Genomic DNA, 14,934 nt, shown 5'->3' with positions numbered 1-14,934 from the left:
ACGTGAGGAGAAATATTAGGGATTGATGTATTTTAGAGGGAATTTGTTAGGTTAAATTGGTGTGATGCATTTTAAATGGAATTTGTTAGGTTAAATTACTGCTAATCTAATACAGCAAATGAGCGGGAAAATATTAGGTTAAATTGCTGCAGACCTAACAAAATTAATAAATAAGGATAAAAAAAAAGTGTACAAAATATTGTAAAAAAAAAAGGCATGAAATTGGTGCGATGCATTTTTTTAGTATTAAATAAGTGTACAAAATATTTCCTTCAAAAAAAAATTGTACAAAATATTGTAAAAAAAAAGGCATGAAATTGGTGCGATGCATTTTTTTAGTATTAAACAAGTGTACAAAATATTGTCAAAAAAAACGCAAGAGGATATGAATGAAATTTGTGTGATGCATTTTTTTAGATGGAACTTGTTAGGTTAAATTACTGCTAACCTAATACAGCAAATGAGCAGGAAAATATTAGGTTAAATTGCTGCAGACCTAACAAAATTAATAAATAAGGATGTCTAAGGCGCAAAAATATGACAAAACAATCAATAAGGATCTACAACAAAGCTTATTTCAAACCTAAGATAAAATAGACCTAAGCTATCAGAACAACCTACTTAACTAAATATGAATAATTTTTGTAGTTATTCTTTTTTTTTTGTTACAAATTTTTGTACTTATTCTTATTATAGTAGTAGATTTTGTTTTGTGTTACACATTTTCATTTTTTTTTTCTTTACGAAAAAACATTTTCATCAAATTGAGCATACTTACATCAATAGGCTCTCAGATAATATCATACTCTTTAAATCTTATTTTAAATCTCAAAATAGAACTTAATCTCATTGATTATAAAAAATATATATAAGTAAACTTCATGTCATACACACGCTATCATAAAACATCACACCAACCTATATTTGATTGAGTGACGACATACATATTTTCGCGTTGTGAACAAATACAGAGTGGATAATGTATCCCACGGTAAAAACAAACATGTCATAAGATAGATATGATGTCAAATTGGGCTCTGCCCTCTTTTTTGTACCAAAAAAAAAAAGATATGATGTCAAATTTGAGTCCTGACTTTTTTATATTCATATTAAACTTTTGTTGTGTTTGCTTTAGCGGTGAAATAGCAGAAAACACACGTTCATCAAGAAGTTACTATGTGAAACTTCAAATTATCACGCTACTTTGTACATTAGGACGCGAGATTCACCCCTTTAACACCAAGTCATATAGAACATAAATCTTGCAAAACCTAACTCAAAATAATCTATTTTCACCCCAAAAAACTAAAAGTGCTCGACATGCCTTTAGGCTTTAGGACTTGATTCTCTAAACAAAATTTGCCTATGACTAGATAGAATCTATGGAAAAAAATAAATAAAGATAAGAAAATATAAATAATTAATAAAAAGAATATAAACACCGAAAAAAAAAAACTATATAAACCGACTCCCGCTATAATGTTAAGCAAATCACAAACACATTATAACAACAAACAAACACTTTCTATACTCTTCTCTCACACATTTCATGGATTCCTCTAATCGCTCCTCCGTCATCATCATCGGCGCCGGAATCTCCGGTAACTTCCGCCACCACACCATTCACATCTCCACTTCACAACCACCGCAACGCGTTTTTCAATTATTCATTTCTCTTTCTCTCTCTGATTTCTCTCTTTTATCTGATTTGAAGGTATCTCCGCGGCAAAGGTATTAGCTGAGAACGGCGTAGAAGACATAGTGATCCTTGAAGCGTCGGACCGAATCGGCGGCAGGATCCGTAAGGAATGTTTCGGTGGCGTGTCGGTGGAACTCGGTGCCGGTTGGATCGCTGGTGTTGGAGGTCGTGAAGCTAATCCTGTTTGGGAACTCGCTGTTCAACATAATCTCAAAACGTGTTTTTCTGATTATAGCAATGCTCGCTTCAATATCTATGATCAAAGGTTCGCAAATTTCATCACATTCGTTTTTTCTTCCATTTTTTCATTTTCTTTTTAGAAGTTTTTTCTTTACAAAAATAGTTAGTTACGATTCGCAGTGTAGACGACGTCCTTTCGCTCAGTGCTGTATTCGCTTACGGTTACGGTTCTTAGTATTTACGACGTCGTTTTGCTCTGTTTTATGATTTATCGAGTTTTTTTTGGAGTTGCAACGATAACTGAGATGTTTCATTTCAAGGAACGAAATTCCACAACTAAAAAAATAAGTTTATTTTTCTTAATTTTTATTCAACATTTTTTCTTCTTTTCCTTTTAGCTGAAACGACGTCGTTTGGTTCTTTGCTCTGTTTTATGATTTTAAATCGGAAAGTAGCTGCGGCACTGACCATTCTGATGGAAGATGTTTCCGACATTAGGCACATATTTGTGTCTGACACCGACACCAACACGACACTATCATACAAACACCAATAACTAAGTTATTTTCTTAAATCATTATCAGTATCGACATTTTGTATTTAAGTCTTGTGTTAGGGTGTGCGTGTATGTGTTGGTGTTTTATATTACACGGATAACTGAGAAATTTCTTTTAACAGCCAAATTTTCAAATAAAATAAAACCGTTTTTTTCTCAAATTTTTTTTATTTAATTTTTTTTCTTCTTCTGGTTTTACGTTTTTAGTTGCTCTGTTTTGTGATTTTGGAATAATGAGATTTTTGTTGTGGTGGTTGCAATGTAGTGGAAAGTTAATTCCGAGTGGAATAGCTGCTGACTCATACAAAAAAGCGGTTGACTCAGCGATTCAGAAATTGAGAAATGAAGAAGATGAAGATGATGAAGCCAATGATGATGGCAACAAAGCAACGAAACCGTCGTTGTAAGTGCAAATTCTTTTCATGTCGTTTTCAGCCGTTAAAACGATTTTGTTATGTGTTGCGTTACTCTTTAATCATATCTTCAATTATTTCCTTTTTGAAATGTTTACTTTTACTTTTACCTTTTTTGGTTTCTTTATATTGTTAATTAATACGGAGTATATTTTTTTCCTGTTACTATTTTAGGACGCCTAAGACGCCAGTAGAACTCGCCATTGATTTCATTCTGCATGATTTTGAAATGGCAGGTAGGTGCTGTATTGTTTAATTATCACTCTTAATTTGCGGAATCAAGCTAGCCTCACATTATCACTTTTCAGCATGGTTTTGTTTTCATCGATATATTTTACTTATATTTTACTTATGATCGAACTCTGAATTAGCATGGTCTCGTTCCCATTGAAATTGGAAAGTCAACTCCAAAAAGAGAAACTCATTTTTATTTAATATTACCGAGCTATTGTAAGACAAATTTGATTTGAATTTTGCAATTTTAAAATTATTTTTGTATATCCATAATTTGATTGAGTAGATAAGGCCCACCATTTCAATGATAATTTGGATATTTACTCAAAAATGAAAAAGTTCAAAATTTGTATTTATGGGTTTGAATTGAAAATGGGGTTATTTTAAGAAAAAGGAAGAAGTAGGATAACTTTTTAGGGACCATTGTGATTGTGATTGTGATTGCGATTGCGATTGTGTGTATGATTTGTTCACTTGTTAAATTTGTATACATTTTTTTGTCTCTGTTCTAAAATTGGAGATTAATTAACTTTGAAAAACTTTAAGCAGAAGTGGAACCAATATCTACATATGTAGATTTTGGGGAAAGAGAATTTTTAGTTGCGGATGAAAGAGGGTACGATTACTTGTTATACAAAATGGCTGAAGACTTTCTCTTCACATCGGAAGGTAGAATCTTGGATGATCGTCTCAAACTCAACAAGGTACGTTTCTTTGTAATAAATACCTTTCTTTGATTGAGATTTTTACTTTGTTAGAAAAGGATTTTTTTTTGGCCCCTACCTGTTTATATGTCAGTACCCTGTTGGCTTGTCTGTTTGCTTCACCATTTAGCTTGTAAAAAAAAATCTGTCTTTGTTTGCTCTCTGTTTTTTTTTTCCCTTTTGCTATTTTGTTATCTTGTTTCACTATTTGTTGCTTCAGCTCAATTGAGACAATGTTAAAACTCATTAAAATTCATATTGATACCATCAAATTTAGATCGAACTCATAGGATTTGGTATGAGACTTATGTTAACTTAAATCAATAAAAAAAATATTTTGAATAATGTATGTTAAAGAATATGTTGTTGACATTTTTTTTCGATGGAATTGCGATTATGATATGAAAACAAAAAACAAAAAAATATTGATCTTTTTTGTCAACCCCATACATTTGTTTTCGTGAAGTTTTTGATTACTTTTATTTTAAGGATAAGTAGAGAAGACTTTTTAATTCATACAATAAAATAAAAACAATTGATATGTCGTACAATTTTTAAGTCCTTACATCTTTATTAAAAGCCATGACAAAAACTTTCAGGCCTATAGAGAAATATTCAGAACTATTTATTAAAAACAATGACAATAACTTTTAGGCGTATATTAAATATATTCAGAAATGTTTTTCTCATACCTCTCAAAGGGAAAAATAAAGAATATATAATGTGAATTAAAAAAGTCAGCGTTAAAATATATTTGACCATACCACTTTCTTCAATAAAATAATAGGCAGACTTATTTGGTTGAAGGGTCAATGTGTAAAATATAATTTCAAGTTATGATCAGCTGCCATGTATGTGGGAAAAAATCATTCTTAAATATTGAGTTAAGAAAACTTCTACGTGTACAAACAATTTAAGCATTGAAGATTTGAATGATTTTTTAAAATGAACATATTATGAATGGTTTTTCTCATGACACAATTCTCTGTTTCTTGTTTCTTCTCTTCTTAAGCTCTCTTTGTTTCTTCCCTAAAAGAGAGCAAAAAAAATTAAATTTATATTTTTTGTATTATATTGCCCCAGTTAAAATATTAGACCATTAAGAAGTTTTTATAGGGATTTAATTTGCGATATAAATAAATAAATAAATTATAAAATTTTGAGAAATGACATTTCACTTGACATTGAATTAATTAATTTTGACTTACTATAAAGTCGTTATTGTGTATACAATAAAATAATGGGTTAATTATGTTTCTAGTCTCTATAAAATAGCGACCTTGTAAGTTTAGTCACTACTTAATTTTAATAGCATTTTTAGTCCCTAATTTTGTTTTTCTGCATTGAGTATTAGTCCCTACTCAATTCAAATTTGTTTAATTTATGCTTAAACTCTTAAATTTTTGAACAATTTTTTGCAGACATGTTTAGAACATTACTAAAAGTTCGTCCGCAAAAAATTATCGCAAAATTTGATTTCTACATCCAGATTTTATTACTTTTTATCTTTAACTTTTGTCGTTTTAAAAAATTCATATTTAATTCATTTCATGTCAGAAAATTCTAAATTTTAGTAAACGAACCTTTCATAGTGTTCTAATCTTGTCTCAAAAAAATCGTTCAAAAATTTAAGAGTTTAAGGATAATTAATCAAATTTTGTTTTAGCAGGGACTAAAATTATAAGTAAATTTTTTTTTATAGGGACTAAAAATGCTATTAAAATTAAGTAGGGACTAAACTTACAAGGTCGCTATTTTATAGGGACTAGAAACATAATTAACCCTAAAATAATGGAGACTGATCTTTCAGCCCCAAATCTGCAAGCATGTGAAACTACAAATAAATAAATAAAAATCCGTTCAAAAAGTCTGTCCTTTTTTATTTTATTTTTGATAAGAAAAAGCCTGACCTAATTCCTATAACATCTTTCTTATATTTGTACGTGAGGTGGGGGGTATATAAATGTACTGTTGTTCATTTGCATATATATTCACGTTTTTCTGAATAAAGTTTACTATATAATAATAATACTTGAAATCTTATTAGTTACTATCATTTCCACGTTTGAATACTAGTAAGCAGGTCGATCTCACGATGTGTTTGACTATCTGCTACATATTCATGGTTACAGTGTTACATCAAATGCCGAAACATTTTAGAGGACTATAGTACAGGCAAAATTTGACCCACAATTAATATCTTCTATCTCAATCCATTTTAAGGCCTTTTACTCATAAATCAGTAGGTCCCAAAGTTCCAATTTCAGTTACCAGTACACTGTTTGAATTGACGCAATTCCAATGATCTATGGTGATATGTCATTTCAAATAAAATAACAACAAGAAAGAATTGAGTCTTGTCAATTTCCCCATTCATATATTGGGTCATAGTAGCTCAGTTGCTTGAAGATTAGAAACCAATGAATTATTATTGATATACATCATTTCTAAACTCTTGTATGGATTAATCTAACACATAAATTGTTCCGAATTTGAATTTGAGATTTAAAGAAAAGTACATTTATAAGTTTCAAGCCATGATAGCAGCTCATGGGGTTTTAATATATTAAATTTTTAATTACAAAAAAAATAAAATTTGAATGACTTTTAATATAAAAAATAAAAAAATTTATTCAAAAAACTAATGTTTCATTTGTTTCAAAAAAAAAAAATTATATTCAAAAAAATTATATTCAAAAAATAAAAAAGTTCGTCCATTTTTCTTCATTATTCAAAAAACTCCAATAAATCTGCAACAGGGTCGTACTCGATGTCTACCCAGGTTCCTCCGTAGTAAATCTTTCCTTGAATTCAGTGGTTGATTTCAAGGGTTGACTGCTCAGATTCTCATGAGATATTATTGTTTGGGACTTTGTTTCACTCTTCTCCATTTGACTGCAATTGTTTTTGTCCTGTCACGGAGTTCATTTTACTAGGCGGTAGAATCTTCTTCATCACTGGAGAATTTTGAGCTGAACTATGATTTTATTTTGCATGGAATTATACAGGTCGTCCGGGAATTGCAACATTCAAGAAATGGTGTTACGGTGATCACGGAAGATGGTTGTGTTTACGAAGCCAATTATGTGATTCTGTCTGTTAGCATTGGTGTTCTCCAAAGTGACCTACTTGCCTTCAATCCACCCTTACCAGTACGTTTTCTCAATACATATTCTTCTCCTTTATTTACTCTAAGGAGCCCCGTGTAATCAAGCAAGCTAGCCGTAGAATATTGTATGATGTGGGATACATTTATTGGTCCCGGATATGTGGCCACCTCGTGCTTCTCACGCTGATATTTTTTAAGCTCATTCATTAATTTGAGAACTTGTCACCAACATGGTGAAAATGGAATCTCTAGGTGTGGTTCTTTCTGTCGATAATACGGGTCCCTACAGCAGGAATTTCCCTTTTGTGGCCCCCTAGTCTTAAATATTACTCCCTCCGTCCCGGAATAACTGACCTATTTTCTAAAAAAAAGTGTCCCAAAATAACTGACTCATTTCAATTTTCAATACAACTTTCATCATTCCCAATACAATATAACACTAAATAATACTACTTTTATCATTCCCAATACAATATATTCCACTTTCCCCTTTATTCATACATTTTTCTTAATCTGTGTGAAAAACCAAAGTAAGTCAATTAAACCGGGACGGAGGGAGTATTGGTTGGGAATGTAAAGAAATGTAGGGATAGCTAGGTTTTGTATTAAATTTAGCTCTCTGGTTGATGACGCTAGAAAGTAGAGTTTCGAGGTGTCTTCATATGCATAAACCAGGGATGGCATGATCCACGGTATCAGTGATCCATAGTCTCATTGTTGATGTCTATTAGCCCTCTTGGATAGGTTGACACGTGGACAGAAGAGGACACCAACTTAATTGGTCAATTTACATGGATGCATTATGTGTTCTTTAGAATAATGCTACTTATACCTTTACAATTGTTGACATGATTGCGTTCTAATTTAAAATTGAAACTGTAGCTAATTAGTGTGAAAAATGCTGCTAAGTAACACATTGATGTTTCATTTGTAATGTAGCTAATCTTGAATATCTTGTAATATTTAATTTTCTTGATAACTAATCCATACTTGTGATTCTTGAAATAGAAATATGGCCTAAACCACTGTCTGTGTGTCCTATAAGAAGGACGAAATTGTAGGAGACCAACTTGTTGCATGTTATTCATCTAGGCTAAGTCATGGTTTACATAATTACATGGGCACTCTGATTAGTTAAGGTCTAAAGGACTTAAATAAATCATCAATTTTAAGTCGCACAAGATATTCATATGAACACGTAATGTACTTGATCAAATGTATGGAATTACCAATGATATGAGGTCATCAAATTAAACAATTATGGGATTATGATATATCATTGAGGTTATTTGTCTTTTCCATGAACTTATTTGTGTTTTAGTCGTATAATCATCCCTTCAGTGATGTTATTAATAGTTAATACATTTTGTCTTGTTAAGCGATGTATACTTGTCTGATTCAATAATTCCATGATGGATAAAATAATGAAACAGAGGTGGAAATATGAAGCCATTGAGAAATGTGATGTAATGGTGTACACCAAGATCTTTCTGAAGTTTCCGTATAGGTTTTGGCCATGTGGACCCGAAAAGGAATTCTTCATCTATGCTCACGAGCGGAGAGGCTATTACACATTTTGGCAGGTTTGTTTTAAATTTTCCTTAATGGTTGTCAGTTCTTTTTTTAGGATGTGTTTTCTTTTTGTTTTGTTTCATTTCTTTACAAGTTTGAAGAAATTTTATTTTTCTCATTAGGGTAACAGAGAATAACTTAGCTTTAGGTTACCTATTAAAAATAAAAATAAAAACTTAATTTTAGGTGAAGTTCTATGGGAAAAGAGTTGAGTTTGAAACGGAATTAAAATCTCTAAGAATGTATTTGGATGACATGATAAAAGACCATATAAAATTTCAATCACACTTTCTTCCTCTCTCCCCCGTCCAAAACATTCATTTGTACTGTCGTCGATACTCACTCGGTCACTCTCTCCCCTGCCCAAAACATTCATTTGCACTGTCGTCGATACTCACTTGGTCACTTTTAGTCAAATCATTGATGTTGATACGACTATTGAGTCATAATACGACCCAGGGGATCATCTCGTTTAACTAAGAGCTCCTATAAAGACGTCGAATCTTAAGGCATTAAGTGCATGGATTTTCTCACTTATATGTTGTTAAACAAACTTTTTCATCTAATGTGAAACGTCTAATGCACACTTGGCACACCAATAACTTTGCCTTCAAACAGAAAAATAGAATAATGCTATGCTGTCAATTTTGCTTCTCGTCATGGTACTTGCCGCTTACCTAACCTTACGGATCAAGTTGAACATTTGCATATTGCTTTTAGCTGATTTAAAGAGTATAAACTAAAAGTAATGATTGTCTCTTGCTTACTAATTGTTAAAAAATAATAAAAACTATTGTCCTGATGCTATGGATTTAAATACTACGTTTTCATTGTTTATGTGCTGTGCATGTGAGTCACATGCTTCATCTTAATCTTCTGCTGGCAATAGAATTTGCGGTATATCTTGATTTTTGATGAAGTAATAAACTTATCAAGCTATAATAATTAATTCAAAATTGTGGCTTTTGTTTGTATACCCTTATTGGGGCTAAACACTAAGGTCAAACATTAAATACTTGTCATATATGATTAACAAATTCTCTGTATACCATATGTGAAATGGAAGTTTCTTTTCTTGTTTATGTCCTAATGCGCTCATTATAAATTGAATTTAATCAATCTTTCTACATTTTTTCCAAATATGAGTTAATTATCAGTTGAATTTCATGATGAATTTTTAACAATTTGGTACAATTCCATAGCATTTGTATATTTTGTTCTTGTCCGGTACAATTCATATAGCCGAAGACTAAAATTGATAAAACCAGTTTTTTATATATGGAGGAATAGATTTAGCTGTATTCTCCCTCCCTGATTTATGCAAGCTGGCCTAAATATTTATTTATTTATTTATATTTTGGAGTTGTAATTTTGACCTTCTTAGGCACACATGATAATAAATCCTGATCAGCTACACCTATTACCATTTGTCTTATATTGATAATATTAATTATTTCCTAGGAAGGATAACAAAGATATAGTACTTTTTTCCTCTTACTACTGTTAGCAAATATATTAAATGATTCATTTTCTTTCTGTGATGTTGCAATGTTGATATTCCTTGGAGTTTTCTGTGTAAATTTCGTAATGTGAGCTGCTCCTTGAATTGTTTTCTTATTTCATATGGAAGATTATGTAACCTAACATATTTCAAACTATAGTATAATATTATTATAAATTGGAAAAAATTGAATTATACAGCAAGAAATTTGGTGCAGGATATCCATTTCCATTCTTGCCAATACACAAACCCTATGCAATAATGCATTGACTTTGGATCTAAACTTATGTGGTGTATATGAAAATAATTGAATTCAGAATCAAATAAGAACATTGCTGATTGTATTGTCTAGTCCTTTTGCTTATTCATCCAACACAGAAACATAATATTGTAATTGTCTAGGATCTCTTTGCTTACTCATCCAAATCACTTATCTGCTGATTTGTTTGTTACCAGCACATGGATAATGCATATCCCGGCTCCAATATCTTAGTCGTGACATTGACTAATGGGGAATCAAAACGCGTGGAAGCTCAATCCGATGAAGAGACCTTGAGAGAAGCTATGGCGGTGCTCAGGGATATGTTTGGACCCAACATCCCCGACGCTATTGACATACTTGTTCCCCGCTGGTGGAATAACAGGTTTCAGCGCGGCAGCTACAGCAACTTTCCGATTATCTCCAATCGTAAAGTTTTTTATAATATTAAGGTAATAAGGTTTGCTTATCATGCTGCATTTTCATATTATTTAATCATTATTTGACAATTCCCCTTTGAATATTTTCTGTTCTTAAATATATCAATTGATGCTATAGCTATACTTGTCTTATATCAGTGCATGCAAAGACAAAATAGGTAATGACCTGGAGCTTACAGCTTGCTATTATAATTAATTATCACTCTTCACTATAATTCTGTCTTCTTGTGTCACTGATGATTGTTTTGACGTACTACTTACAATCACATGCATTTATTTAGGCCCTGAATTAAATATAACATGGTTTTGTTTGGTTTGATTTCATTACTGAACAATGTTCCCCAAAATAAAAAAGATTGTGGTCAAGGTACAGTACAGTACTATGCTCTGTACCTAAATGTCCTTTATTTAACATGATATACTGTTATTAAACTCCCATTAAATTATGAATCAAATAATTTGATGTTACTATCATTTTATGGTGCCCCAGCTCATTGATGAATAGGAAACAGAGCAGAATCCAATAATCAAAATTTCAAACTATAGAAGCTTACGTGTAAATTTGATATTTGGAATTTCAAACATAATAGATGGTGTTTTGCTTGTGGTCCTAATTTCCTATGCTGTCTTTTGGTTTTCAGTTAGCCCTTTTAATTTGTTCCAATTCTTTAGTAGTATTAGGCATCTGTGACTCTGCTATTCATGTATAAAATTGAACTTTTAAAATTGAAAGGTATAAAATTGAAAAGCTAATCTTGTCCCTTATGTTAATTGTCATTTTTTATATCTTTCAGGCTCCTGTTGGTCGCATTTTCTTCACCGGAGAGCACACCAGTGAAAGATTTAATGGATATGTACATGGCGGATATCTCGCAGGTGAGTGTTATTTCAAGACTGTATTTCTAATGGTTGATGGATACCAAATTTCATAGCAAGTGGCCTTTTAACATTTAAAGAAAAACCATCTAAAGTGGCATTTTAGGTATTCAATGAAATTTTTTAATTCAATTTTACCCTCAAATAAATATTGTGTACATACTATTACTAGACTTTTATATTCCAATACTTGTTTACCATAATTGTTAATGCATTAAGAGTAATGTAGTAAAATTGTTGAACAAGTTAAACTATTTACTGTCAAAGCATAGATGGTAACTTATCAATAACCCCAAAGACCTCACATATTTATATGAATTTATTTCCCTTCTTGAAATCTTAACAGGTATTGACACAGGCAAAGCCTTAGTAGAAGAAATAAGGAAGGAAAATGAAAGAGAAAGTGAAAGCCAAACTCTATTGTTGGAACCTTTGCTAGCATTGACAGGATCATTAACTATGTCAAAGCCAGAAACAGTCTCCAATATCCACAAATGCGATATTCCTACACAATTATATCTGAGTGGCAAGCTTGGAATCCCAGAAGCCATATTATGACTATATGGAGTTGTAGAGAATCCTCTTGGAAATTATAAGAATCGTAATTGATGGTATGAGAATCATCATTGCATGGTGAGTCATGGTAATGTAGATTGATTGACAAAATACTGGAAGTATATGTTGGTGAGGTTAAGAGGTGATGGGAACACTGCACAGATGTCTACTCATTTTAGTTCATTCCACTCCTAATGGAGCCAACTAGGTTAAATTTTTTTGAAGGGAATTAATTGGTATAGTCTTACAATTACTTTGTTCTTTATAGTCAGAATAAGTAAGATTACAATGTAAGGATGCTAGCTCTTATTATTTTGATCCTAATTTTACTTGCAATACAAATTCATCATTTTTTTTGTATACTACCATAATAGAGAGCAAAATTGAGAAAGAGATGGAAACGATAAGGATAGTGAAAAGCAACTATATAGGTACGACTGTGAACGAGAAATTGATTTGCTTCCTTAATTACATATATTAGTTTGTTCTTAAAATAGAATACAAAAATCAGTTGTTCTGTTCTAATTAATTGGAATTAGTTAACATAATTATATATGTATAGGCTGTAACCTCTATTTCTTATGAAGTTATTCAAACAATATGATTAGGAGTTGGTTGAAGAATAACTAACTCTGGTAGTTAGTTGTTAACCATAGTAGTTAGTTGATTGAGGTGCAAGTCATCAATATAGCTATAAATAAGCTTGTGAAGTTTATTGTACATGCTTCACTACGTGATACAAAAAAGTTTTTGCGAAAAATTCTCTCCATAATCTTACTCTCATAATATAGAACTTTCTTCTTTATTGGTGTGTAAGCAATCATTGCAGCCTTAATTCTTCCAAAAAAATTGGTATCTGGAACCTTTCGTTTTGATTGTGTGAGTGATTCACATTGCATGTTTAGCGTTTATTGATATTATAAGATTGAAGGATGGGTAGAGGAAATGGTTTTCCAGGAAATTTCCTTATTCTCGATGGAAAGAATTAGGATCAATGGCAAATACAATTGAAAACATTGTTTGGCTATCAACACTTTTTGAAGTGGTCTCAAACGGAGTTAAATAATTGGCTGACAATCTTACTGAAGCTCGGCAAACGACGCATAAAGATTCGAAGAAGAAAGCTTGTAAAGAATTGTTTTTCCTTCATCAAAGTGTAAGAAAAATTGGCTACAATTGAGGGGAATCAAACATTGGAGCTTGTGAAGTTACCATTTGATAAAAAAAAACTACTGAAGTAAAGTCTGCGTTTAAGGGGAAACACAATCTAGTCGGTTCAAGTGCAAAACACAACTAGATTGCTGATAAGAGACTTTCTGCAAAGAGTTGACCTAGACTATTCTGATGTATGTGCACTTATGGCAAGATTAGGGACAGTAAAACTAGTAGTTGCATTAGCAAATGCAAAGAAGTTGTCTATGTTCCATTTTGATGCATTAGCAACTAGTGCAGTCTTTTTCCACAAGAATGCATGGTACACAAGTCTCTTTTTTTAAGTCTGAGTCAACTCAGTCTTATTCAATAGAAATCTGAAATTCAGATTCTTTCTTATTTTTATACAAACTATTTGGAAAAGATTTCTCAAATAATTTGTTTCAAAAGAAAATTGATCCCTTCTTTGATTTATCAATGTTATCATTATCAATTTTGGTTACTGTTTTGTAACAAACAGAACCAAATTATTTTCTTTTCAACTCCAAACATTTCTTATGTTTCGTAACAAACTAAACTTGTTTGGTTCTGTAACAAATAATTTGTTTTGTAACAAATTATTGTTTCACTATATGGCTCTGATTTCGAAACCATATTTCAAACAAATTCAACGTATTTGAATTTTTAGTGTTGTTATTTAAAACAACAATCACTTCATCGTTTCAGTCAAAAGATGTATTTCTATAGCTTGATTTATCCTTAATATATTTAGGGACAATTGAACCTCAATAAGTAACTTCTTCGGTAGACATTGCAAATCGAAACGTCTTAAAATTGTTGTTTTTGGATTTCCAAACTGTTAAATTTGGATTTCCAAATTCTGTTATCTACCGAAGTTGTTACTAGGTTGAGTCACGACCAGGTCGCTCTCTTTAAGACGTTTCGTGGCACTACCCAAAGTTGTGCAAGGTAGACTATCAACCACGCCGCCTCCAGGATAAAACAAGCCCAGTTACAACTGTTCGATTAACTACTGCACTGTAGAAAATCGTTCGAGAATTACACCTTCAAATATGGTACTAAGACCACTCTTTAATACTGAAACCACTTTAATATGGTATCATTACCATTCTATTATGGTGCTAAGACCACTCAAATATGGTGTTTCCACCATTCTAACCTTTAAGTTCTCCAAACTATCAATATGGTACTATGACCACTCAAATATGGTGTTACCACCATTTCTCCTCAAATAAAATTATTGAATAATTTTTATATACCGTTAAGATCATTCTTGATTCCGACGGGACATTGTTTATTCCAAATAGGGACTATGATCTTAAAAGTACTCTTTATTCTGAAGGGACATATATTATCGAAGGGACTATGAACTTAAGACCATTCTTAATTCCGAAGGGACATTAAACCGAAAAGGGACTATGGTCTTAAGAACACTCTTAATTCCGAAGGGACAGAAAGGAGTAGAAAAAGGAGAAGGACTTGTTAAACAAGTCGAAGGAGGGAGAAGAGATGAAAGACTCGTCAACACAAGTCAAAAAAGGGAGAAGAGAGAAAGAGTTCCCGACAACTCAATGAAACTCTTTGGTGTGTGGAATGCACTATGTGAGTTCTCTATTTATAGGGAAAATTCACAACTAATAAGTGAGAAACTTTGGGAACAAGT

At 31.8% G+C, this 14,934-nt stretch overlaps 1 protein-coding gene across 1 annotated transcript; it reads left to right on the top strand.

Annotated features, from left to right (window-relative positions):
• The first annotated feature begins 1,488 nt into the window (after positions 1-1,488).
• Positions 1,489-12,458, top strand: PAO1 (polyamine oxidase 1). The gene is given in 11 exon segments (XM_085751457.1): positions 1,489-1,601; positions 1,715-1,964; positions 2,701-2,838; positions 3,023-3,084; positions 3,632-3,786; positions 6,795-6,938; positions 8,329-8,478; positions 10,425-10,679; positions 11,462-11,543; positions 11,890-12,092; positions 12,094-12,458. Coding segments are annotated over 11 exon segments (1,515 nt in total). The 5' UTR covers positions 1,489-1,549; the 3' UTR covers positions 12,118-12,458.
• The last annotated feature ends 2,476 nt before the right edge of the window (positions 12,459-14,934 follow it).

Source organism: Medicago sativa, chromosome 3 (genome assembly GCF_051527215.1).
Source record: "Medicago sativa cultivar Bolivia chromosome 3, Bolivia_mono, whole genome shotgun sequence".
Lineage (NCBI taxonomy): Eukaryota > Viridiplantae > Streptophyta > Magnoliopsida > Fabales > Fabaceae > Medicago > Medicago sativa.
The sequence above is the reverse complement of the archived record's forward strand: the minus strand, read 5'-3'. Positions and strand labels throughout refer to the sequence as shown.